Source organism: Xenopus laevis, chromosome 4S (genome assembly GCF_017654675.1).
Source record: "Xenopus laevis strain J_2021 chromosome 4S, Xenopus_laevis_v10.1, whole genome shotgun sequence".
Lineage (NCBI taxonomy): Eukaryota > Metazoa > Chordata > Amphibia > Anura > Pipidae > Xenopus > Xenopus laevis.
This window is the reverse complement of record NC_054378.1, coordinates 64,951,919-64,978,922: the sequence shown is the minus strand read 5'-3', so window position 1 is coordinate 64,978,922 and position 27,004 is coordinate 64,951,919. Positions and strand designations below refer to the sequence as shown.

General features: G+C 37.4%; 2 protein-coding genes across 5 annotated transcripts in view; both read left to right on the top strand.

Annotated features, from left to right (window-relative positions):
* dnajc6.S (DnaJ heat shock protein family (Hsp40) member C6 S homeolog) overlaps positions 1 to 13,904 on the top strand; it is a 46,365-nt gene extending 32,461 nt beyond the window's left edge. For 3 of the 4 annotated variants that reach the window (XM_018260757.2, XM_041561362.1, XM_018260754.2), the window contains 12 exons: positions 687 to 804; positions 2,468 to 2,547; positions 4,114 to 4,307; positions 4,401 to 4,490; positions 5,886 to 6,308; positions 6,463 to 6,615; positions 6,947 to 7,012; positions 7,544 to 7,663; positions 7,844 to 8,101; positions 8,317 to 8,465; positions 9,949 to 10,125; positions 10,569 to 13,904. In XM_018260757.2, coding sequence (XP_018116246.1) covers positions 687 to 804; positions 2,468 to 2,547; positions 4,114 to 4,307; positions 4,401 to 4,490; positions 5,886 to 6,308; positions 6,463 to 6,615; positions 6,947 to 7,012; positions 7,544 to 7,663; positions 7,844 to 8,101; positions 8,317 to 8,465; positions 9,949 to 10,125; positions 10,569 to 10,670 — 1,930 coding nt within the window. In that variant the 3' untranslated portion in view covers positions 10,671 to 13,904. The remainder of the gene's footprint in view (positions 1 to 686; positions 805 to 2,467; positions 2,548 to 4,113; positions 4,308 to 4,400; positions 4,491 to 5,885; positions 6,309 to 6,462; positions 6,616 to 6,946; positions 7,013 to 7,543; positions 7,664 to 7,843; positions 8,102 to 8,316; positions 8,466 to 9,948; positions 10,126 to 10,568) is intronic. The other variant, XM_018260755.2, reaches the window with a different exon arrangement.
* A 4,819-nt stretch (positions 13,905 to 18,723) lies between these two features.
* leprot.S (leptin receptor overlapping transcript S homeolog) lies at positions 18,724 to 23,101 on the top strand. Its single transcript, NM_001087365.1, is given in 4 exon segments — positions 18,724 to 18,782; positions 20,254 to 20,329; positions 21,491 to 21,677; positions 22,432 to 23,101. Coding segments are annotated over 4 exon segments (396 nt in total). The 5' UTR covers positions 18,724 to 18,766; the 3' UTR covers positions 22,549 to 23,101.
* The last annotated feature ends 3,903 nt before the right edge of the window (positions 23,102 to 27,004 follow it).

Genomic DNA, 27,004 nt, shown 5'->3' with positions numbered 1-27,004 from the left:
GGTGAAGTTTCGAATTGAAAAACGTTAAATTTCGAGCTATTTTTTGTGTACTTCGACTTCGATTCGAATTTGAAAAAACTCGAATTTTTTTGAACTACTGTCTCTTTAAAACTTCGACTTCGACCATTCGCCACCTAAAAGCTGCCGAAGTGCTGTTTTAGCCTATGGGGGACCTCCCATGTATGGAGGCAATTGGGGGAGTTTGAGAGATCGAAGGTCGAAGTAAAAAAAACTTTGAATAGAAGTAGATCGAAGTAGCGCTACTTCAACCCCAAAAAACCACCATTCAGTTGGTCTTTTTGAATTTGAAGTTTGAAGTTTTTTGCATTCTCATTGAAACACTGGACTACATCAATCATAAACACCTGGGGTACACATTTTCAAAAAATGTGATTGTCAAACTTAAATGTTGTGCCTAATGAACTAAATGTAAATCATGACTTGTGAGCAGAATCTTGTGTTCCAAGGCAGCATCTATGTGCGCCTTAGACTTTTTGAAATTATGCCAATATTTCAGTATTATCCAGCACAAAAATGTCTAATGAACAAAGTATGATGAATATAAAAAACCTGGACATATCTGCTATAGAGTAATTGCTTTAATTACATTTACATTGCATTCTATTCTGTAGATGTCTCATAATTAACCATATATAATAAAAATAAATGGTGGTGTATTTTTAAAGGGAATATCGTGTTCAGGAAGGCAAGGTTATATTCCCATTGGGTGTGACAGTCTATGGCGATGTTGTTGTCTCTGTCTTTCACATGAGATCTACAATTGGTGGAAGACTCCAAGCAAAGGTATGTTTGTACAGTGCTCCTGCCTCATCTATTCAATACAATATATTTTACCCAAAAAACCCAATATCCAGAAAGCTCCAACTAATGAGAAGGCCCTCTCTCCTAGAATATATTTTAAGTAAATAATTCACTTTCTAAAAATGTATTAATATGTAATAATAAAACAGTACCTTGTTGTATAAATGTATAACCTATGTAGATATGCATAACTTTATTTGTAAGCTGCAGCGCCTTACAATGCATAAAAGTACAATATAAATAAAAGTACAATATATAAAAGTACACAGAGGGAGGACAAGTCAGACAATAAATACAATAAATATACACGGTACACAAGCTCATATAAGGACACAGAGCTTAAGTGCTATTTGGTAAGAGATACAGTATGAAGGAGGTCTCTCCCCGTAGAGCTTACAGTCTAAGTGGGTGGGGGACTAACATACAGGCACATTGTTAACTAAACTGCATAAACCCATATTTAATCCTGAAATGTTTTTGGTAGTGTATAATGTATGGTGATCAATGTTATGAAAAAAACCCTTATCTAGAAAATCCAATAGTTAAAGCATTCCGCATAATAAATCCCATATACGTGTAGTGATTAAAACGGATATCATCGTATTAATACAGAATAACGTATTTCTGTTGTAAAATATAAGAAGATGAAAAGCTACAGAAGAGTCGCTAAACTTAAGTCAGTTGAATACTTATAGCCTTGTATTTGACAACAGGGGGTGCATTTTTTTTTATAATTTATAGTGCATTGCCCAAAAAAAGAATATATTCTAACCAATGTTCCCCTTTACAATAATTACAAATGTTAAATTGCATTTAAGTTATTTGCATATGTACAGTATTTGCTTGTAAAAACAGTATCTTTTTAAATCATTCTTTCCCTTGCTTTTTTTGTGCACTATTGTTTTTGATTTTTCAAACCATATAACAAACAGCAGCCAACCTGTAAAAGAGAATACAAAGTATGGAGTCTTCACTATAGAAGGTTCGATTTCTTCTACCTAGTTCAAGAGTCAAACCCAGCAGTGCAGGAACGGGCAAAGAAATAATGCTTTCAATTGCAATTATATATATAAATAAGTATTAAAAAACATATTATATAATTAAACATACATTAAAAATATGTTCATGTGCATATTATTTAGTCTTGTCATTGTATTCATTAAAAAGACTGGAGAAAGCATAAAACCCATCAGGGTACTCTGTATAAGCTAATGTCTGTTTATCCTAAATATTGGCACACATGTACATGTCCATTAATAATTAAAATTTTAAAGATTTGAACCCGTATTTTACCTCTATTTTATTAATAGAGATAATGGCCAATATGTGGGAGAGTTAAACAAATGGTATAATTTTTAAATTTGTTTTTTTTATGCTTTATAGTCCGCAGACTGTTTTGTTCTTTATCAAAAACATTCTAAATAAGGATTCAATACAGAAAATAAAGTAGAACTGAGTGGTGTGTTGAGAAAAGTATTGAAGCTATTGCTTGTTACTAGGCTGCAGCTCTATTTATGTCAAAACATGACAAGCCTTGAAATACTGTACCCTCCATTTGTATTTAACTGGCAGACAAGTGACGTCCTTTCTGTTCTTTACAATTACTTAATCATGTCAACTGCTGCTGTGTTTCTTGTCATTTTAGATGACGAATACACAAATATTACAGATCCAATTTCATACTGGATTTATTCCTCTTGGAACAACAGTATTAAAATTTGCTAAGTAAGTATATTAATTAAAAAAAAAAGTAAATTACCTAGTTTTACAAAACTGTAAAGCACACTTGTGATATTTATTGCACTGCACCCTAGTTGCAGGGTGTCTACAATCTACTTGCCTGCTGTGAACTCAGTGTTTCAACAGTCAGTCACTGTTCTATGCCGATCAGTGCCCTGGTCCTGTAGAAGGTAAATATTCTGGCCAATAAGTTTCCTTTTTTTCGAGCAAGGGGACCTATTAGCATACAAAGGTTATAGAGGTATCTGAAGAAGTTATTTGCAACGTTATTGCAGTCTCTGAAACAAAAGAAACATATTTAACATTTTATCTCACATCAAGCAGGGTAAAATTTTTGATTCCCAGAAACTTCTATAAAAAGAATGCTTTTATCAGTCCAATTGTTTTCAGATCATTCACCGGAAATAAAGACTTGTTTCTACTTGTGATTGTTTTTCAAATATTAAATTTAAAGTTTCATTTTTTTTACTTTCTTATGTCTTTCTAAAGCAGCTTTGGGGGAGGAGGGGGGTCACTCAGTAAACTATTCTAAATTAATACATTAATTGGCAGTGATGGGTGAATTTCTCCCGTTTTGCTTCGCCCAACAATTTGCGAATTTCCTGCAAAATTCACGAAATGGCAAAAAATTTGAGAAAAACCATGAAATCGGGAAGTTCACAAAAAAATTATGAAATTCAAATGTTTTCACTAAAATATTGTGAAATTCTAAAGTTTTCACAAAATAATCGAGCAATTCAAAAGTGTTTTTACAAAAAATTTGAGCAATTCGAAAATTTTCACCAAAAAATCAAGCAATTCGAACGTTTTCACTAAAAATGAGCAATTCAAACGTTTTTAAAAAACAATCGAGCAATTCGAACTTTTTCACAAAAAAATCAAGCAATTCCAACGTTTTCACTAAAATCGGGCAATTCCAACGTTTTCACAAAAAAATTAAGCAATTAAGAATTTTCACAGGAGATTCGTAAATGTATTAGCCGGCGACGAAACACGGAAATTCGTCGCAAATTTGTGCCAGGCGAATTTATTCTCCCATCACTATTAGTTGGTCATTTTCTTATCTTTCGCCTTGCTGGGCAGAATCCCTTTCATTAAAGGCAAATGTTAGAACTGACACAATAGTTACTAATATTCCACAGATGTACTGAGAAATGTGTCAGCAAATGTAGCAATTTAGGGGCAGATTTACTATGGTTCGAATTTTCCAAATTTGTTTTGGGCAAATCTCACAAATTCAAATTTAAAACCAACAACTCGAATTTGAATGTGAGATTTATCACACCTTGACCCTGGAAACAGCTTTAATTCGACTATTCTCTAACTAAAACCTGCCGAGTTCATGTAGAAGTCAATTGCAGAGGTCCCTTGAACTATTTGAAGATGTTCAAAGTAGTAATAAGCTAAATTTTTGCCAAGATTTGCTTAGAAAATGTAGGCCAATAGACTCCAGTAGGAGAAATTTTTTTGATTTGCAATAGTTAAGTATTTTTACGAAGGAAAACAATTCTAATTTGATTCGAGATTTATTAATCCTTTTTTATTTGTCAGACCAGAGCTTGATGCTTGTGACTCCCCAGAAAAATATCCTCCGCTGTTTCATGTGATGCTGGAAATAGAAATTGAAGGCAAGGACAGACAGGTGGACCTAACACCTCCTTGGGAGAACTTTTCATCAAAAGATGTTAATCTGAGCATCTTGTTCTCTTCTCATCAGGAACAGCAAGATGCACATGCAATCGGTGGTATGAGATGGAATATTTGTATGTCAGGGGATGGGCTTTGTTAGCTTGGGAATAGCCATGCATTTGCATGAATATTTTTGTTTTGTTTTACAGTCAGAGCTCCTGTTGAACCAAATCAACCACATCAGGATAACATAAGAAATGTTGGCCAGGGAGCATTTTTTTCTTCATTGACTTGGCAAGGTATCAGTCAGAAACAAGTCATTGTTATTACTTATATTGTATATTATATAAATGACAGCATATAGCAAGAACTGCAGCTCCTTGGATAACAGTAACTAAAGCAATTTCGTTCATGTTTTGTCCTTTATCCATCAAAAGCAAAATACACAGGCTACGCCGTTAAAATGCCTGTTACACCTTTTTTTAAGCAAGGTGCAGAACACCCAGATGGAAACACACCATTTTGTCCTTCTATGTCACCTTATGGGGGAAATTTTCTTAAGGTCGAATATCGAGGGTTAATTAACCCTCGATATTTGACTGAAGTTAAATCCTTCGACTTCGAATATCAAAGTCGAAGGATTTAGCGCAATTCGTTAGATCGAACGATCGAAGGAATAATCGTTCGATCGAACAATTAAATCATTCGAATCGAACGATTCGAAGGATTTTAATCCATCGATCGAAGGAATATCCTTCGAACAGAAAAACCTTGTGAAGCCTATGGGGATTCGAAGGTCTTAGTCGAAGGTCGAAGTAGCCAATTCGATGGTCGAAGTAGCCAAAAAAACCATTCAAAATTCGAACTATTTTTCCTCTATTCCTTCACTCGAGCTTAGTGAATGGGCCCCTATGTGTTTCATGCCTCAAAGTGGTGCTTAATGATGTGTTGGCATCCAAAGTAGTACTGTTATATAGTGTAAAGGGTATTAAATAAAAACCTCAAGACCTTTCACTTTTGTTTAGTGCTGTTAATCTAAACAATAAAAGGCATATTATTTAGCACTTTACAAGATTTCATAACAAGGGTCATATATTAGAAAATACCAGTTACATAATAAAAAACAGAACATAGGGCCTTTGCATCAACGCACAAAGTGGCAGGCAAAAATGGACACATAAGATTGTTGAAATAAAATGATAACGATTCTTTATGGTATGCATTCGGTTTACTTGTAGTTGTGTATTGGTAGTAGCACTCCATATTGGAAATTATGTAAACAGATTGAGATTTTTCATGAATTAATTTTTATAAGAAGTTAGCAATAATGCCTTTATTTCCTAAGGTTGCAGAGGTTGTTATGTTATACAAGATACATAACTGTTAATAGTAATTATTATAGAAGTAGTTGCCCCTTACTTATCAAATCACATTTTGACTCAAGCTTGAACTATTATTTTTTCTGAAACTAGAGCTTACCCTAAACAAAGAAATTAAATCCTCATATTTAGCCCTGCTTGTCAGAATTCTGTGTGTGTGCGTGCTCTTAAGCTTGTACATTCACTGCCTTTGGAGTGTACCCCCAATAGTACAGGGATACGGAACCTATATCTCTTGTAAAGAAGAAAGTATTAATTATGAAGACCTCAAATAACAAAAGTGCTTTTCTAAATGCATTTATTTTTATATTTCAGATCAGAAATCTGACAAGACAAGTTCTCATCCGGTCTCAGAGGATCGCGCTGCCTTGGTACACGAAGAAAGTGAACCATCTGATGATGAACTTTTGTCCCTCTCCAGCCAGCATAGTAACACCAGTGGTGAAAAACAACACGGTACCCCAAAGCACAAAAAACCTGAGCCACTGGCCCCTCCCATGCCACTTCAGGATGCTGACCTTTTGGGTCTGGATGTAAATTTAGAAAAAAATGTCCCTGCTTCCCAGCCAAAAGCACCCACTACAAATTCTGATCTACTAAATGATCTTTTTTGTGCTGTGACTCCAGGAGCTAAGCCTGCTGCTGAGGCTCTGTTTCATTCAGGAGGAGTCGGCTCTGCAAACTCAACTCCAAGACGATCTACAGCCTCTCCATCCCAGTCTCCAAAAGTCGGAGAAGGTAACTCCCATGTTGCCACACCCTAATATCAAAAATTAGATTGTAAAGTATATTTGCAGATGTGATCAAAGTATGTTTCATAGTGCATGAAGTAGTTATGTACTTAGGTCTTAGCAAAGGGGCCCTTGTTATAACCTTAATTTTATGTTTACAGCTGCTGCATTTGATCTTTTTGGATCTAGTCCTAAGCAGCCATCCCAGGACTTACTTGGTTCCTTCCTCAGTACAAATGCCACAGGGAGTGATGCTTTTCTACACACTACAAGAAGTCCATCACCAACAATTCATCTTGATCCTTTCAACATGGGTAAGAAGCTTTCTGTGGAGCAGTGAATATTTAAAGAATAATGTTTAGAAACTCAATCTTAGGACGCTTTTTAGAGAGTGAATTTTGTTAAGCAGGATTATTATCTATATAAGCCACTAATTAATGCAGTAATAAGTGATTGACATTGTTCAGTTTCTAGCCAGTAGTGTCTAAGGAGTAGCAGGTCAAAAACCGCAGCTCATTTCTAGATTAATCATTTAGCGCCCACTGGTTTTGCCTGTCTGTGTTTAGTAGCTTTATATACTAAAGTCAGGTTACCTAAAACGACCATGATTTGTAAAAAAACGTTGTATATTGCACCATTGTTTAGCTCCACCTTCAGTGTCTATCCAGGATGATGTATCTGCACCTTGGGATTGGAATACTACATCACAAGGTAAACAGCTGATTCCGAATTTTTCTGAAACTCCCCTTTACTGTCACAGAAGGCTATTTATTGTGGGGTTTTTTTTAAACCATAAAAGGTTTTGTGGTCAAATTTTAGCTTTAGTAATCTAGCAAATTAGCTCTTTTTTTGTTACAATACAGAATAATGAAAGCAGATGTCTGGTTACTTCCTGTAGTGTAATGGACTGGTTCAGCCCTTGTGTCTCCTCTTTGTTCTAGAGGTATTAGTTATTTTCATAGAGTCACTTCTACAAAATTACATTTTTGACAGTTCTCATCATTCAGACATACAGAAAAAGCGCAAAGAACTGACAATCATGCACTGAAGCGCATCGAATCGTGTGTCAGTGATGGGAGAAGTGAGAAAGTGGGATGTTGTGATAAAGTGCTTGAATCATGAGCAGGGCTGTATTTTGGTCTGGTACTGCCCTATATGAAGGCGATTTAAATGCTCACAAAATATTTGATTTGTTGTTAAATGTAGCATTGATGTAAAATCTGAGTTTTATCTTATACCTAGGTGGTTTGAATGTAGGAAGTCGATCAGCAGCTACAAGCCCCACTGCATCGCCACACAGTACCCCTCTTCATCAACCCAAACCACAAAGCCTTGATCCATTTGCTGACCTTGGGGCATTGGGTAGAGTATTTAAATAACAATATATTGTTGTGCTATAATACTGATATGTTACTAAAATGCATTGTGCATACGCAGCCTGCTAGAATTTGTAGTTTATAACAGCTGGACAGCTATGTTTTTCATCTTCTAGCCCATCGCTTATTTGTCACTTACATGTATTTTCTCTTACTCTGTTTGCAGGTGGGTCATCCTTTGCCAGTAAACCAACTACACCAACTGGTTGTAGTGGAGGTTTTCCAACGTCACCACAGCACACAGGAGGGGGGACTTGGCAGTCTGGTACTGGATATTCTTGGCAACAGGCACAGTCTAAACCACAACAAAATATTCCACACTCTTCGCCGCAAAGCAGACCCAACTATAACATTAGTTTCACAGGCAGTGGCCAGAATGACAGAGGAAAAAATACATCTAATGCATCTAATGCATCTAATGTTGGTAAGTTTCATAGTCAAATTTTAAGAGATTTGGTAGGCCATTTAGAATAACTTTAATGTTTTTTTATTTAAGCGCTATATGAAAATGAATTGGAATTTTATTTTTACCAAATGAAAAAGCCTGGGGTTTTGCATTTGTTGCATCCATAAAGGTTTAAAAAGGGGCATGCATTTCTGCTTTCCACTCTGAATAACCAGATATTTTGTTTTCTGAAGAAACAAAACAGAAAGTCTGCACAGACAATTTTGAAGACTTGTTGTCTAGTCAAGGTTTTAATGCACATAAAGATAGAAAAGGGCCGAGGACAATAGCAGAAATGAGGAAAGAGGAAATGTCTAAGGAAATGGACCCAGAGAAATTAAAGGTGAGATTAATTAAAATGAATTAAAAAGTTTCTTTTTTTTTGCTCACTGTGTATGAGAAGAGAGAATTGTTTAGTGGATAAATACTGGCTGAGAATCAGTCCATTCCTTTCTAAACAGATAAGGCTAATCCCAGATGCAGGCCTGAATTTGTGGAAAGGCCATAAAGGACCAGGTCTAGGCCTGCAGGATTTTAGGAGCAGCATACATCCCAGCCACATCTAAATTGGGTCTGAAGCTCTGGGGATGTGCAGGAGATTTGACTTGTTTTTTTTAAATATTTCAAGTGCAAATCCCCAACACTCTATACCCTGTGAGGGAAATCTGTGCATGTATATAAAGGGAAGGTGGTGATCACAATGAACCGGTAACAGGGGCCTAGGGGGCTCATACTGGTTAAATCCAGGCCTGGCCAGGGGTGGCGATTGTTGACTTGCAGATAAACGCTGTCCCTACACTGTGAATCAGCCTCTTCCTTGCATGCACCCTAAACCACTGTGTTGGCCTTGGTGCAGGCACACGCAGAGGATTTTGGCTTTGAAATGCATACTCACGCGTTTCAGATCTGTAATCCACTGCATGTGCCTGCTCCTGGCTCAGTGCAGTGGTTCTGGGTGCAGGCAAGGGAGGGGCTGATTCTCAGTGTATTAGCTGATTCTCAGCCTGTGCCCTACATATGAAGATCCGCTCATTTGCCGAGGTCACCTAACCAAAATGCCCCTTCTTGATGTGGGTAATATTCGGCTGATTCGATTGTTGGTCTGAAGGCCAACAATTGAATCACAATTTACACTGTGCAGGCGGTTGGCTCGAGAATCGCATCAACATGCAGATACGTTCCTTGATCCAACGAAAAACTCAAACCTGCCTGATCAGCATCTGGCTGATTTTCACCCAGATATTGGTTGGGGGAGGGCCCTATATATAAACAGCTTTTATTGGCTAGTAAATAGCCACCTAATGGCTACCTTTGCATCCCATTCACGCTGCAGAGTTTTTGTCATTCTACTGCATATTTAGGGGGATCTATCATGTTCATTGTGTGTCACATCGATTGTTTATATATATGGCCAATGCAGCATTTTAACTGCTGCAGGTACTTCTGGCAACAATGAGAAACTTTGCTATTAATGGGAAGCACAGTAGCTATTATACAATCTGCAATGATTGTCCAACCAACACATACCACAATCCACAGAAGGCTGGAAAGCATTATAATACAGTAATATTACAAACAGGGAGGACAATAAATAAATATTAAAATTTACAAGAAGAAAATGTTAAGTGCTAACAATCACAGGATTTCTAGGGATGCCATTTACTGTAAGAATAACATGTGGGAATCTCTGATCTAGTTGTAGTTTGAAAGGGTTTGACATAAATCTTCATTTGCCCCTAAACCCGATCCAGTCTAACAAAATGTTACTGTAAAATGGTTACTAGAGTTTAAAAGTGCATAACATAATTTATTCCTTTCTCTTTCAGATTTTAGATTGGATTGAAGGAAAAGAAAGAAATATCCGAGCATTGCTCTCTACGATGCACACAGTGCTATGGGCAGGAGAAACTAAATGGAAATCTGTTGGTATGGCTGACTTGGTTACTCCAGAACAAGTTAAAAAGGTGTATCGTAAAGCTGTGCTAGTGGTCCATCCAGATAAAGTAAGTGAAAGATTTATGTTAAGATCATACCCTGTACATAAACAGAGGGAAATGTAAATACAAATAAAAATGGAAACATATGAAGCATATTTTTTGCCCATATGTAAAGCAAACAGCTGCAAAATAAGTAAACCAAATCTGCTTCAATGTTATTTTTCTGTCTTCTACTCTGGTTATAACACCATGTTCCCCATATACTACACATTCCTCTGGGTTTGTAGAACATTTCAAAGAGTTAAAGCCCTTGGTATTTGTCAGAATATTTCACTGTGGCTTGGCTGGTGCCAGATTGTTTGGAATGACATGCCTACAATATAATGCTGTTCTGCAACTAATGTTTTTGGAGTAGCAAGTAGCATTTGTATGCATACATTTGATACTTTTGCTGTCCTGCTTAAATATGCATCTTAAAGTTTTTTTAACACACAATATTTATTTTACAGGCAACTGGGCAGCCATATGAGCAATATGCAAAAATGATTTTTATGGAGCTAAATGATGCCTGGTCAGAATTTGAAAATCAAGGCCAGAAACCACTTTATTAGTCTTCTACATACTTCCGGTCTCCTGCAGATCCAGCTTCTTAACACCACCAAACATACCATGAAAGCTTGGGCTACATTTGGTTTATTCTACATTTGATTACTTTCAGAGGAAAAGTGACTTCATATTTCTTTTGGATCCTCAAGTGCAAAATCCTTAACTGCTCAACACGCAAAAATCTTACTATTTTCTTCCTCGTCTCTTTTTTTATTTTTTTGTGTTATTTATTTATTTTTTTGGAAGACTTTGAACAAAGGTTTTACCAGAGGTGACTGAATGAAACCCCAGGATTGATTACTCCAAGTAAAATTAACAGTTTCTGTCTATAGATTAGAAAGGGACCAGCAGATCTATGAGCTCTGTGGGCTGCGAGTAAGCTGCAATATTATTGGTTGTAGCTACTGTAATACCCAAAGGCCATTCAAATATTAATGGGTTTTAACTATTGGTAATTAAAATGTGAAGATACCAACTATGGTAAAATACTGCATGACATGATTTAACCAACCTTGATGACTGCATTCAGATCTAATATGGTAATCTATATCTTAATTTTTTTTAAACTGTATTTTTTAAGGAGCTGCTTTTAATTTTACTTGAGAAAACAGGATTTGAGGGCATTTACAAAGGTTTTTTGTTTGTGAGGGTTTGTGTTTTTGTATCTTATTTGCTGGTTGGTAAACATATATCTCATTAGGAGACAACTGAATATCTACAGGGATGCTTCTTCGTTTTTTACCCCTAAAGGATTTTTATTTTTGCAAAATGTTTGGCAGCCAAACCTCAATGCATTATGTATGGAGGACAAAACAATGCACTCTTTTTGGTTGTCTTTACAGTGTGGAATCAGAATTCGATTGGGTAGAACTCTGTCATTTAAGGAGTAAGGTTTACATTTTAGCAAGTCTGACTTGTTTTCCTCATTTAGGCTAATGTCAGCTAACATTATATTCCCGTACATGTACTTTCAGGAATAGTGAATCCTTGTCATACATATGTTAGAATGTATTTTATGGTGCCTGTTGCACAGGGTGATTGACGACTTTCCCAAACATACACTTTTCTGACACTAAACCTCAGTTTCTCATCTCTTGATGGAAAGTCAGACATTGTGTATAATGACATTACTACTTTTTTGTGAGACAGGTTTCTTATTAGTGATTTTCAGTCAGTTTGTGTTTTAATTTCTAAGCTGCTATTTTCTTGATTTCTGTTTATGACATTTTTGTCATGTGCACGATACAATGTTTCTTTTTATCTTTATCTGAACCAAGAGGTATGGGACCTGTATATTTTTATTTATTTACACTATGGGATTTACTGCTAACCATTATTTCCCTGCAGCAGGATAAGTGTTATGCTTATGGCATACAATACATCTGCCAACCGAGATTTCCCATTCACTTGGAAGGTAAATGTGTTTTATACTTATAGAAGACACAAAGGTCTGCTATAGGAAGCACATCTCCTAACAAAGTGAATCAGAAATAGATGCTGTGCCCGTCAGAGAAAGGATTTTGATTGATGTGGTTGTTCCTGGGAGGATAGCTGCAATCAAAATGTCGGTGTACCATGCCCCAAGCTATACGACAATCGCCGATCCTCATCAACCTTTCTCAGAGACAGTTCCTGGTCTTTTTCTCAGCAATCTTACCCCAGAAGCTGCAGTAAAATAAGAGAGAAAGCCTGATTAAGAACAGTTTCAGTAGATTGTTATTGTTTTCATAGTTGAAAAAAACTGAAGGACCAAATGTTGCCTATCCCTGGCCTAAACCTTAACCCAAAAAATTATACTTTTAGCTACTGTTAATTTAACTTGAATTGAATAAGTCATTTCAATTGAACATTTCTAATATCTAGTACTGTCAAAAGATAACAATGGTTTCAGATTCAACAAATTATCTTCTGTGATTGAACTATTAAGTCTGAATCCTTAATCTTTGTTTTGCAGTTTCCACTGGGGATAAAAGTTCCAAAGAGGTTTTAGAGTTTAGCACTGTTGGGGTCTAACACCACATAGAGCAGAATGGTGTTTAAAAACAGTTAGACACATAACAAATTGACATGTACCTAAATAAATTTGAAAATGTTCCTGTCAGGTAAATTGTACATATAGCAAAGTGTTAATAATGAGGGAAATAGGAAAGTTGGGGAATCTCCCTGGATACCCATGTGTAGTATTTCATAAATCTGCCCCTATTTTTTCATCCCTAACTGTTTGTCCCAAACATCCCAGATTTGCATATTGCCATTTATACAGTACATCAGGGAAGCTGTCTTATTGCTTGTCATAAATTGAATCTTGACAGGCAGCCATAGCTACAGCACAGTTAATGATCATAAACAGATGATGCTTTCACTGATAACTGCCTATGGAGAATGTCTGGCCCAAAGCAAGAAATTCAACTGCTCCCACGTTTATGTGTAAATAAATATGCACCCACCATGGGCTGTACAAAATGTAATCCACGCCATAAAAGTTTACTGTTTAATGGAAAATGCATGGGGGATAAACAACCTTTTGAATTAATACGGATATAACATATGGATTCCCTTGAATGGAGACCTGTAATTTTAATTTAAATTACAAAGTAATGTGAACAAATTTGCAGTTCTGTACAGAGAGAGAATTTTCCTTGTGGCATAACAGCCCATGGCACTTCACTTGTTGCCCAACTACAATTTCCATCTTTCATCTTGGATTAAATTAGGGTTACTAGATCACTTGAAAATTCAGGGACTGGATCTTCTAGTCATTGGGTAACCCTATTGGAGCGGTATCTTAGCAAGAATTATAGAGTTGCAGGTAGGACATCCCTGCTATGTAAAGTTACATACTGGGGGTCACGGTTATTTATATACTACTAGCGAACAAATCTGGATTTTTTTTATTTGGTAATTACATTCAATGCTTTTTTTATGCGCCAGACTTCTATTTAATTTTGCTTGTATGTATCTGTCCCACAAATGTTCTGCTACCTGTGCAGATATTCTGTTTAACTTTTTTATATGCAACTCAGAAAAAAAAGATCATTTAACGTGTGTGGAGAGAGGTGATGAGAGTGTATTCATTACTGAAACAAATGAGCTTTTGAACAAATATTTGCTTGTCATATTTAAATTTTTCCTTGGAATGTGAATAATGTTTCTGTGATTTGTTAATTGTTTATCTTTTTTGTTTGTAGATATTACTGTGTGATCTACATCTTAGCTAATAATAAAACGGAACAAATTGATGTTTTGTCTTCATTTTTTTTCTGCCATTAGACTATTACTATTAAGCCAAGGTGCCTAAGAAGTAGATGGAGATCTTACAGTAGTTAGAATCAGGCTAGAATTGTCACAAACTACACCCTAAGGATAGAATCAGAATATGCACAACAGTTTTAGTCTTTAGTACTCAAAAGGAACATTATTGAATTACAGGATTGGACACCAGGAAAAGCCCTCTTTGTTTGATACCCCAAACGGATTTTTATTTTTACACAATGTTTGGCAGCCAAGTTTACATGCATTATGTATGGAAGACTATCCCAAAAAACAATGTACTCTTTTTGGCTGTCTTAACTCTCTATTATACAACTGCACCATCACCTGACCAAGATAAACTGTAACACAGACACACTGACACAGCAGTCACACCATCAGCTACTGCCGTCTAAACAAGCTAATGTCACAAAAGAACCCAAACCTCACTTTATCAGATCTGCCCGTTTCAGCTTGTTCTCTTAGCAACAGAGAAAATGAAGCAGCTGATTGGAGTGGACGGCATCATCCAATCATGCGCAAGTCATTGTCCGAGTGACAGGCCGAGTAAGCAATGAGAAGGAAACTCCCTGTCCTGCATGCACCCACACCTCCCCCCCCAGCCCCTGATCACGGCCGTAACAAGATAAAATAAAGTGTGCAGGGAGGCATAGTGGGGGTGTGTGTGCCCCTGAGGTAGCAGCCCTACACCCCCTAGTTCAACACTGTTAACATAGAAAGAGTCCAGATAATACAACCAAGGGAAACAAAACCCTTAAAGGAATAGTTCAGTGTGAAAATAAAAACTGTGTAAATAGACAGGTTGTGCAAAATAAAAAATGTTTCTAATATAGTTAGTTAGCCAAAAATGTAATCTAAAAAGGCTGGAGTGACTGGATGTGTAACATAATAGCCAGAACACTACTTCCTGCTTTTCAGCTCTCTAACTCTGAGCTAGTCAGTGACTTGAAGGGGGGCCACATGGTACATAACTGTTCAGTGAGGTCGCAATTGATCCTCATCATTCAGGTCAGATTCAAAAGCAACAGATATGACCCATGTGGCCCCCTCAAGTCTCTGATTGGTTACTGCCTGGTTAACCAATCAGTGTAACCAAGAGAGCTGAAAAGCAGGAAGTAGTGTTCTGGCTGTTATGTTACACATTCAGTCACTCCAGCCTTTATACATTAAATTTTTGACTAACTAACTATATTAGAAACATTTTTTATTTTGAACAGCCTATCTATTTACCTAGTTTTTATTTTTACACTGAACAATTCCTTTAAGGCCCCCATACACGGGGCGATTAAAGCTGCCGACAGACCGAGTTGGCAGCTTATTGGCCATCCGACGGGCTTTCGCGATCGGGTAGGTTAAAAAATCCAGTCGGATCGCGGCTGCATCTCTGCGTGTATGCGGTCCTGCGATCCGGCCTCCTGTTTTCATGCATTATGATCCAATCGTTGGTCCCTAGGGCCCACAATCGGATCAGCCGATATCACCCACCTCAATGTGGGCATATTGGCCAGAGATCCACTCGTCTGACGATCTCTACGTCTATGGCCACCTTTACATGAAAGGTAGTGTCCCTGCAGAGTAGGCCTTATTGGGGACCACACTGTTGTGGTTAGAGAGAAAGGCTTCCCTGTGCTACAGGTGCCTAGCACTATGCATTTCCTGATGTGCAGGAAAAGTATAAATTGGTTAAACCAGCTCTGAGTGTAAATAATTGTGTACAGTTCTGGAATAAATGCACCTTTGTAAGTATCACCACAGATTCTGCCTGCCAATTTTGGGAAATGGTTAATATGGTTGCTACCCTTTCCCCCCAAACTTACCAGCCAGCATTGAGATAGGATAGTGATGACATCACAGGATGGGGAGTGGGCATACTAGGGGGAAAGAAAATGGGGTGGAGAGGTCCTGGGGAGAGTGGTTCAGTATGTATTATGGTGGGGGGGGAGTAGGAAAAGGGGAATTTGGCAATTATATTGTCGTTAAATTTGTGATTGATGGCAAGGTGGCAACCCTACTAGTTTAAAATCAAGAGTATGGAGAAATACATAGCTTTATAAATACCACTTTTTTTTAAAGGTAAAATGTTATTGTTTACACATAAAACATAAAAAAAAAAAAAAAGTATATGCCGGAAATGCAATTGAGGTACCATTACAGAGCTTGAAATAAAACGGGTACATATCAATTTGTTTAGTAATGTGATTGATACACTTCAAGAATTAAAACACATTTCAAACAGTCGTACAGTGAGATGTGAATGTCGCCTCCAAGATTTCTATCATCAACATATTGGACAGTGACTAGATAGAATCAAGGATTTCTTCCTTTTACAGTATAAATAAACACTTCTTTTCATGTTCGGGAGCCCTGACCCCCAAGTCCCGCTTCCCACCATGGACTCAATATTTTCTCAAATCTTTGCAGTGAGACTCTGGCCAGTAAGGTGAGTTTAATGAGAGGCAGATTCTGATTCACCAACGTTATCCAGTTTTGCACTGTGGGCGGTTGGGGACCCATCCATGCCATAGCAATTACTTTCTTAGCATAGTACAACAGTGTATGGTATCTAACTCTGGCATGATTAGTATATATGATGTCATCTATTACTCCTAATATGCACACCTGTGGGGTCAGCAGCCTAGGGAAATCTAACTTATCCACTGAGATATCCATGACTTCGGTCCAAAACATGGAGACTGGTGGGCACGACCAAGCCATGTGCAAAAAGGTGGCCCCTTCAGCCCCGCACCTATGGCATTTTGCAGTTGGGTTATTTCCCATGGCTTTTAATCGCACAGAGGTGATATAGAATTGATGAAGCCATTTAAATTGAACCAATTTGTCACGTATAGAGTAGAGATGACTATAACCTCTATCTGTTGCTTCCTCCCACTCCTCGTTTTCGAGGTCTGGGATATCGGCTAGCCATTTTTGATATGCTGCCTTAAACGGGGGGGGGGGGGGCATGTTTGTAGCAAGGTCTTATATAAGGTGATAAATACCACTTTTAATTTATATTGCACTATGTAGTCTGACATGGGAGAGCTGGAGGTGCTGGCACTGGAGGTGACATATGATGTAATTGGTGTTGATGAAACATGGCTGAATGAGTTGCATGACTGGGCAGTTAATATCAGTGGCTATACATTGTTTTGGAGGGACAGAAGCAATAGAAAAAGAGGAGGTGTATGTCTGTTAGGCAGGATATAAAAGCTTATATAGGAGGTGGTTATGTTAGAGAATGAGGGGACAGAAGTCTTATGGGTAGTGTTCTTCACCAATTGTAAAGAGTCCAGCAAATTAATTGTTGGTGTATGCTATAGACCACCTAATGTATGTGAGGAGGAGGAGGCTAAGCTCCTGATGCAAATAGAAAAGTCTACTTGTTTGGGGAAAGTAGTGATAATGGGGGATTTTAATTACCCAGATATTGACTGGAGTAACAGTACTGCCAGGACAGTTAATGGGAAAAGTTGATAAACCTGTTGCATGACAATTTTATGGCACAAGTTGTTGAGGAGCCAACCAGAAAACATGCTGTACTGGATCTAGTGATCACTAATGCCCCGGAACATATAGCAAATGTGTAAGTAACTGAACCCCTAGGTAATAGTGACCATAATGTGATCTCATCTAGTGTTTGGTTCAAAAAACAAATATACACTGGGACAACAAAAACCCTGAATTTCAAAAAAGCTAATTTTAGCTCCTTCAAGGGGTTGTTCACCTTCAAACTCTCTTTTTCAGGTCAGTTGCTTTCAGATTGTTCACCAGAAATAAAGCCTTTTTGCATTTACTTTCTATATGTGATAGATTTTCTAATGTTAAAGTGTAAAGTTTAAATTTTGACCTTCTAAAGCAGCTCTGTAAGGGGGTCGCTGACTCTGTAAATGTTCTAAATTGATACATTTAGTTGATACAATGTAACGACTCTGAGAGGCGGTCGGCTGTGCATGCTTCAATATTAGAACAGGTCACAAGTAGAAAATAGAAAGTAATTGCAAAAAGTCTTTATCTCTGGTGAAGAGTCTGAAACCAACTAAACTGAAAAAAAGTGTTTGAAGGTGAACAACCCCTTTAACACACGTGGAGATTCGGGGAATTAGTTGGCTGGCGACAAATCGCCTCTTCTTCGGGGGACGAATATCCCTGAACTGCATACACGTTGGGTAGAATCAAAATCGCTGGCGGGGTGGGACAAAGGGATCACTTAGTTTTCCAAAGTCACCTGAAGTTTCTTCGGAAAACGAAGTGCTCCGAGTGCCATCCCGCCGGCGATTTGGATTGTAGCAGGTGGGAAGGCAGTTAGTCGCCCAAAGAAGAGACAATTTGTCGCCTGCTGACTAAATCTCCCCGATTCTACACATGTGTCTCTGCCCATATTTGTCACAGTCACCCTTACGTCACTATCTAGATACAGTTTGTAAATCGTATCCCTCTGCACTAGTCACTGACACAGCAGCCACACCCGTCAGCTACAGCCGTCTAAACAAGCTAACGTCACAAAAGAACCCAAACGTCACTTCATTAGATCTGCCCCGTTTCAGCTTGTTCTCATAGCAACAGAGAAAATGAAGCGGCTGACTGGAGTGGACGACGTTATCCAATCACGTGCACGTTGGCGTCCGAGTGACAGGCCGAGTAAGCAATGAGAAGGAAGCGAAGTTGTCCGGCCACAGCAACAGCAGGCTCAGGACCACTAAGGATCGGCCTTATAGGACTGCCTTCCAGCGCAACTCTTAGGACTTCCTGCTTCCCTTCACTGCTTGTGTGTCAGGAAACAGGAACAATAAACAAAATACACTACACCAAAGAGCTCGGCTCCTGTCCTAACATGGCGGGGATTAAAGGTACTGCTTTATTTCTTACACACGTATGTTGGAGCCTTTACCTGGACGGGCTGCCATTTCTCTCTAATATCCTCCCGCTTTCCTTGTAACAAGGACCAGTGCTCTGTCCTTCGGGGCTGCGGCAGAATACCCACATCTACTTGCTCAGGAAATAGCTGAATAATTCGGCCTTAGTTCTCACTCTATATTTGATTTAGTGTAACTTTTACTTACCAATTCCACCTTCTATTCTATTATGAACTCCTCCTTATCTGTAATTGTGAGAGCCAGACATACAGTGAGGGGATTGGCTCCTAATAAAGAGATGCTAGGGGTAGGCTTCTTCAGGGAGTGATGGGAAGAAGGGGTTTGATGTCTAGTGGTGGGGAATTCTAGGCTCAGGCACATACTCCAAATCTTGCAATCAAGATACAGAATGCAGTTAGGAGAAACAGAAGGTTATAGGTGGAAATCTGAAAGCTGATACTCTGCCTGCTTTTATCCATGTGGCATAAACTTTAATTTTTACACATACCAGTGACTTCAACAGCCACACCTATAATACCTTCATAGGGTCACCATACCTCCCAACATTTTGGAAGTAAAAAGAGGGACAAAAAATTTTTTCCCGCACATAGCGCAGCAATTTTTTTGACCACACCCTTTCTGTGGCCACACCCCCTAATTACCATGTTTGTTTTACAAAATTTGGCAAGGTTATGAAAGTTTGAAAATATTTCTCCTTATCTAAACTGTGTTTTTGTGTCTCAAAATTGTTACAAAGTATCTTATTTGCACCTGTTAACTGTTCTGGGCTCTACTAAAAGCCAATTAAGTGAGAAACTTTGTTTCTTTTTCTGGCTGTTCAGTGCAAAGAAAAGGGACTTTCCAGTACAAATGAGGGACTGCGGGTTGAGCTGTCAAAAGAGGGACTGTCCCTCCGAAAAAGGGACAGTTGGGAGGCATGGGGTCACTGACCCCTGCCTCTACTACAAGAGGAGGTATTGCTCACTCTGACCTGACGAAGGGGCACGCCCCCGAAACGTTGTATTGTTGGATTGACATTAAATACGGGAGCAATCCCTTGAGCATGCTACGTGTGCTGGAGTTATTTTATGCTCATTAATGTTGGAGGGGCCGTCCTCCTATACCCCAGGCACCGTACGTAATTATTGGGAGAGGCCAGGTGTGCGTGTGCGACTCCTTTGCCTAATCACTCTGCATCAAGCCTTTAGAACGTGAATGGTTTTCACCTGTGAACAGCATTTAAAATTAAAAAGTGTTGGGAGACGCCTGGACAGTATGGGAATTGCCAAATAATGGCAGTGATTGGCTTTTTTGGGGGGTTGTTGGCAAACTAACAGGCAAATACAAGATGTTTTTAAATAGTTTTGTGTAATTTCCCAAATTGGATCAATTATCTATTTTATATGTCTAATATTTACTTCAGAAGAAGTGCATTTATCTTTTGTTTAATATCATGTCTTTCCAGGACTTGTTGCATTATCCTTTAGTGGAGCCATTGGATTAACCTTCCTTATGTTGGGATGTGCCTTGGAAAGCTACAAGTAAGTTCCCCAGTCAAATAGTAATTTTTGTACAATTATAGCAATTCATTTAAATTATGGGTTTATGAAAACCGAAATCCTTGTCTATGTTATGATTTTTAACGTGACTGGTTATTTGTCCATGCATTGCTTTGGGGGCCACCAAGTTTCAGCAGCCCTATAACAGTAAGGATCAATGACTTTAAAGTTGTCCACAGCAGCTTGCTCTCTTTTTAAGTTCACTGACACACACTCATGCTCAGTGGATTTGGGCAATTGTTCAGAAGCTAAGCTTAAGGGTTGCCAAGATCATATTTAAAGTTGTTGTTCACCTTTAAATTAACTAATTAAGTTAGTATGATATAGAGAATGATATTCTGAGACAATTTGCTATTGGTTCTAATTTTTTATTAATTGTGGCTATTGAGTTATATAGCTTTTAATTCAGCAGCTCTCCAGTTTGCAATTTCAGTCATGTGGTTGCTAGGGTACAAATTGCCTTAGCAACCATGTATTGATTTGAATGAGAGACTGCGATATCAATAGTAGAGGCCTGAATAGAAAGATTAGTAATAAAAAGTAGCAATAACAATACACTTGTAGCCTTATAGTGCATTTGTTTTTTAGATGGGGTCAGTGACCCCCATTTGAAAGCTGGAAAAAGTCAGAAGAAAAAGGCAAATATTGAAAAACTATAGAACATAAATAATGAAGGCCAATTGAAAATTTACTTAGAACTGGCCATTCTATGACAGACTAAAAGTCAACTTAAAGGTGAACCACCCCTTTAACATAAGTGATTTTAAATCTGTCATAGATGCTTAACTTAGAACTAATTACTAATTAATTATAATACAGAATTCACAGTTTATTATGCTGCCATGTAATATAAAGCTGAATTAATTTATCGCCTTTCCATTGTGAACTTTATATTGTATATACACTACTCTGAGGCATAGATCTTCCCTTTGCTCATGGGTTTGTGTGCAAGCTCAAAATGTAAATGGGGTCAATTATGAATGCATTGAATGCAAGGCCTCTAAGTAAAGTCCTAGAAGCTTCTCACTTTACACTATTAGAAGATTGTATTTCACATATAGTATGCTGGGATATTGATTTATTTGTAAATTATATAAATATAAACACAAGTGCACTTCATTATTAAACTTCTTTTCCCAACAGGGTGTATTGGCCTTTGTTTGTTTTGATATTTTATGCCATCAGTCCAATTCCATATTTTATTGCTACACGAGTCAGTGATGATACAGATGCCGCCAGCAGTGCCTGCAGAGAACTAGCGTTTTTCTTCACTACTGGAATTGTCGTCTCAGCGTTTGGCTTGCCCATTATTCTGGCCAGAGTTGGTGTGGTGAGTTTTCCTATATGGCATTATCGAAACTTATTTGTAGTCGCTGTATTCTAATCAAATACTGTGAAATTATAGAGCACTTATACTAGCTAATTAATGAAATTAGTTTTCTATTCAAAGCATGAAAAATCCTCTAGATGGTGCTCAAACCATGACAGGATATTCATTTCAATATCCATTTAAGTAGGACAGATTTCCTAAGAATGCTTTCTGTCTGCATTCCGTTTATAAACAGGTCAAATATGTACTGCTATGTGATGAAAAGGATAACAAGGGTTACTTTTTTCCATCTACTTATTTCATGATATCTCAAAATACTTGTCATTTCTTCATGTCAGCTACTCATAAGCATTCGTTTGCAACCTAGCATCCCCTGTAATTGTGGCATCCCATGTAATGTAGAAAATTCAAATCTTTGGGGTAGTCAAAGGTCAGTCCAGGGACCAAAGTTAATGGGAAGTTTGCCGGTTCCCACCTTACAATTATTTAAAAAAATTCCCACAACTCAATTATGTAAAAATTGACAATTTATTCAAAAATATAATAAAAACATTTTAGCATACTTACGTGTTTTGTACCCTCCGGTACTTACTCATAGGTAATTATACTGGAGGGTACAGTATGCTGAATTTTTTTTATTATATTTTTGAATAAATTGTTAGTTTTTACATTATTGAGTTGCAGGAATATCATGTAATGTGGCTAAGTTTGTCAGTCAGTTCTATTACTATTAATTTTTTGTTTTTTCTTACAGATTCTGTGGGGTGCGTGCGGACTAGTGCTTGCAGGGAATGCTGTTATATTCCTTACAATACTGGGCTTTTTCATTGTGTTTGGAAGATCAGATGACTTTAGCTGGGAGCAGTGGTAAAGACTGACACTCTTTTTTTGCCTGTTTGCACTGGCCACATGCCTCCTGCACTTATATATGTACATATGTTGTGTATATGTAATCATTACTTAAATCTAGATTATATTAGTTTATAGTTTGTGTTCCTGAATATTCTGTAGACTAAAAATGGTTTGTACACACTGTCCTCTGTGTATGTGAGATGCATTGCACTTTAGCAGTATTCAGATGCTTGACAAATCTGAATAATAAGGGCCATTCCCCAATTTGTTATTGGAAAGAGTGGGTGAGTTCAGACAGCAGCATTCGCCTGCTTTTAGTGAAATACCTGCACCACATTGTTTCATAAGCCATGCAGTGAAATGGTTCAATGTCATCTGTATGAATGCTGACAGAATGCAGTGCAGCTTGGATAAACATAGAACATCCTTGCATTCACAGTGTAGTGTTCTGGTAGCCTGTTTATATACATACCTTGCCGAAATAATTTTCACTGCAATGGTCATTTTTAATGTAACCTTTTCTTCCTTTTGTAAATTATATTTTTCTATAGTAATAAAACATGCTTTATAACACAAAAAGTGTGTCTTGAAATTGATTTTTTTTTTGTGTTTAATGTAAAATATATTTATGGCCTGGGGAACACCACATTCTGCCTTCCTTTTCTTTGAGTCAACATTTGGTGCTTTTTAAATGGGACCTACAAACCCTCAAACATAAAAGGAAATAGTTTTTTTGAACTCTTTGGCAATTTACTTTTCTTTTAGTATTCATTTTATATATAAGCATTAACTCCGCATTATATGCTGTAACTATTTAAATTGAATTAGTGACTTCCTTTTTTGTTCCTTTTTAGATATACAGTACTAATATTTCTGTAACTGTTATGTACATAGTGATGTTCAAATATTTCACAAACAACATAGTAAAGATAAGTGAAGCTCATTTATAATCACTAGACAGATCATGTACATTTATGGGCAGTAAACCATAGCAACAAATCAGTGATTGTGCTGAGTAAATTAAGGGCCCTTCAGCATAATTGGGAATTGTAATTTGACAGTATCTCAAGGGCCACAGGTTGTAAAGCCTGATATATAAACAACTTTTATAAATGAAAAAACTTTATAAAATATATAAAAGAGCAGGGTAAATCAATTCCTTCTCTTAGATTATGAGGGTTTCTGTCTGATTAATATCAGCTTGCACCATTTGTCCAGCCTACAAACTTAGTATGCCTTTAGCCCAGGGATCTCCAACCTTTTGAACCCGTGAGCAACATTCCGAAGCAAAAGTCGTTGAGGAGCAACGCAAGCATGAAAAATGTTCTTGGGGTGCCAAATAAATGCTGTGATTGCCCATTTGGTAGCCAATGTGTAGATTGTCAATGTACATTGAGGCTCTGTTTGGCAGTACTCCTGGTTTTTATGCAACCGAAACTTCCTTCCAAGCCTGAAATTCAAAAATAAGCTCCTGCTTTGAGGCCACTGGGAGCAACATCCAAGGGGTTGGAGAGCAACATGTTGCTCACGAGCTACTGGTTGGGGATCACTGCTTTAGCCCAACCATGACGAGCATTGGTGGGGATTCTTCCCCTGTGCTGTCTGTTTCACATACTTTAAACAACAATACACGGTAGACTCATTTACAGTGAGATGATATCCTTGCAGGACGTCACTGTGCTGCCTTGTGTTCCAGCAGATGTTCTTATTGAAAGGAAGAAGTCAAATGTATTTTCTGTATTTTTGTCTCTGCTCTTTACAGGCCAAGTTCCACTGCCTATTTTATTTCTGAAACAAAGATGATAAATCTGTAGTGTAAGAGCAGCTATATGAATGAATAGGTGGATATTACAAATGTATTTACTTTTTCCATCAACCTCATTGGTTCATTAACATGTAATATGTTTTACTGAAACATTTGATACTTGGATTACTTGACATTTGCCCTTGGGTGGATTGTTTTCAACAGCTGAAATATTATGGCATTTATATACTTTTTAACGGCACATAAAGTAGATCGTTTAATGAGACAATTGCATGAAAATCTTTGATGTAAAAGGGGCACTTTAACCCTAGAAACTCTTGGATGGGGCTTGTTCTCTGATTGGTTATGACTTTGATGGTTATGGTCCTCACTTACTTAAAACTCACTTTGATAGACTTATCAATGCATGTTTTCCCTGCATCCCTCAACAAGGATGGCTTGTTTCACCTGCATGGATAGCTCCTTTGGCCGCATGTTGTCTGTTCACAGCAAAATCTTCCACATACAAGCACCCCCATCAAATCAACTCCAGGGCTTGTACCTGCTTCATTGATAGACATAACAAAGGAATTGCCCACACCTGCCCATGAAATAGTCTTTGAGTCAATTGTCCAATTACTTTTGAACCCCTGAAATCAAGTTATTGCGTTAAAAAACGGCTTTAGTTCCTCACATTTTTATGCAATCTTTTTGTTCAACTGAATTAAAGATGAAAGTCTGCAGTTAACTACATCTGAGTTGTTTCATTTAAAATTCATTGTAGTAATGTACAGAACCAAAATTAGAAAAAAAAGTTGTCTGTCCAAATATTTATGGGCCTATCTGTATATATTGTCTGAACTCTTGACCATTTGCCTGCCATTTTAACTCAAGCATGCCAGCTGTCAAGGACCAGATAAGTCTGCCATTTGTTAGAGATTATCTGATGCAGATGTAAGAGAGTCGTATTTATTTATGCTTCTGAATTTAGTGGATCAGGGTTTTCTAGCTGAAGGCTTGCAAGCACTATGTTGCCCTCAAAACCATTTTTGGGGCCTCATGCCTGCTCATGGCCTCCATAGACTCTTTTGTATTATTATATTCCTTTTATTTTCTTTAATAAACATAAAGCACATTGGATAGTGGTCCCTCCACACACTGTTAAGGAACATATATAAGTATATATCTTAGGAGACCTATTGACCAGCTCTTGGGTTTTAGCTGTTATTATAGAACAACATCCAGCATTGCCATTTTAAAGGGTGCTGGGAGCGTTTATAGTGTTTAAAAGCTGAACAGGAAACCAATACTTTCAGGTTTATGTGGGCGTTGTGAATAAATGCACTAAAGTCATAGTAGTTTTATAACACAGGAAAAAGATTGTAGGGGTAAAATTCCAAGTTGTGGGACACTGTATTGGTTAAAATGTCAGCAAGGATGTTCTTTTGTTCCAAATCATATTGACTGATACTACAGGTATTGGAACTGCTTTCACTTTTGTGTTATTCATAATGCACAAAATGCCATATTTTCAAATCTCTGGCTTTGTTTTAATTAAGAAGCTGATTCACTAAGGGTCGAATATCGAGGGTTAATTAACACTCGATATTCGACTGGGAATTGAAATCCTTCGACTTTGAATATCGAAGTCGAAGGATTTAGCGCAGATAGTACGATCGAATGATCGAAGGATTATTCCTTCGATTGAACGATTAAATCCTTCGAATCGAACGATTCGAAGGATTTAAATCCAACGATCGAAGGAATATCCTTCGATCAAAAAAAGTTAGGCAAGCCTATGGGGACCTTCCCCATAGGCTAACATTGAGTTCGGTAGCTTTTAGATGGCGAACTAGGGGGTCGAAGTTTTTTTTAAAGAGACAGTACTTCGACTATCGAATGGTCGAATAGTGGAACGATTTTTACTTCGAATCCTTCGATGGTCGAAGTAGCCCAAAAAAAACTTCGAAATTCGAAGTTTTTTTAATTTGAATCCTTCACTCGAATTTAGTGAATCGGCCCCTAAGTTTCATGTTATATAGATTTAATTGGTCCTTTGTACTTTTAAATATGGAAAAATAAACAGCAAGTATTTGAGTCCTTAGGTGTGTACTGTTATATGAACTGATTCATATACACTATGAGTCACATTTATCAAAGGTCGAAATTCGAATTTGTGTGTTTTTTTAGGGGGTAATTTAATAAAAAAATCGAATATCTAAAGTTTTACCGACTTGAAAACTCAAATCGAATTCTACTAAAAAAACTCAAATGTCAGGAAGGTTAGTAACATGTCCAAATTGATGCCTGGACCTCTCCCATTGACTTATACATAAACTCGCTGGTTATAGGTGGCGAATAGTCGAATTTGAATTTTTAAAGGGCTAGCGTTTGATAAATTCCGAAAATCAAATTCGTATTAAAATTCGAATCGAGTTTAGAATCGAATCCGAAAACCTCTAAAAATCTGAATTGATTAAAACCAGTCCAATAAGATTAGCGCAGCTCCCATTGCCTTCTATATAAGTTTGCATTAGAGATTTTCTTGGTTTTTACACTTAATAAATTTTGAATTTTTAGAGCTTTTAAGAAATGTAAGAAAACCATGATTTTTTTCAAGATTTGTGGAAAAAAATTGTAATTCAATTGTTAGTAAATGTGCTCCATAGTATTTTGATTTGCAGTATTTTGATGTATTTAAGTATCTTGTACCTTACCAACTTTCCAAAAC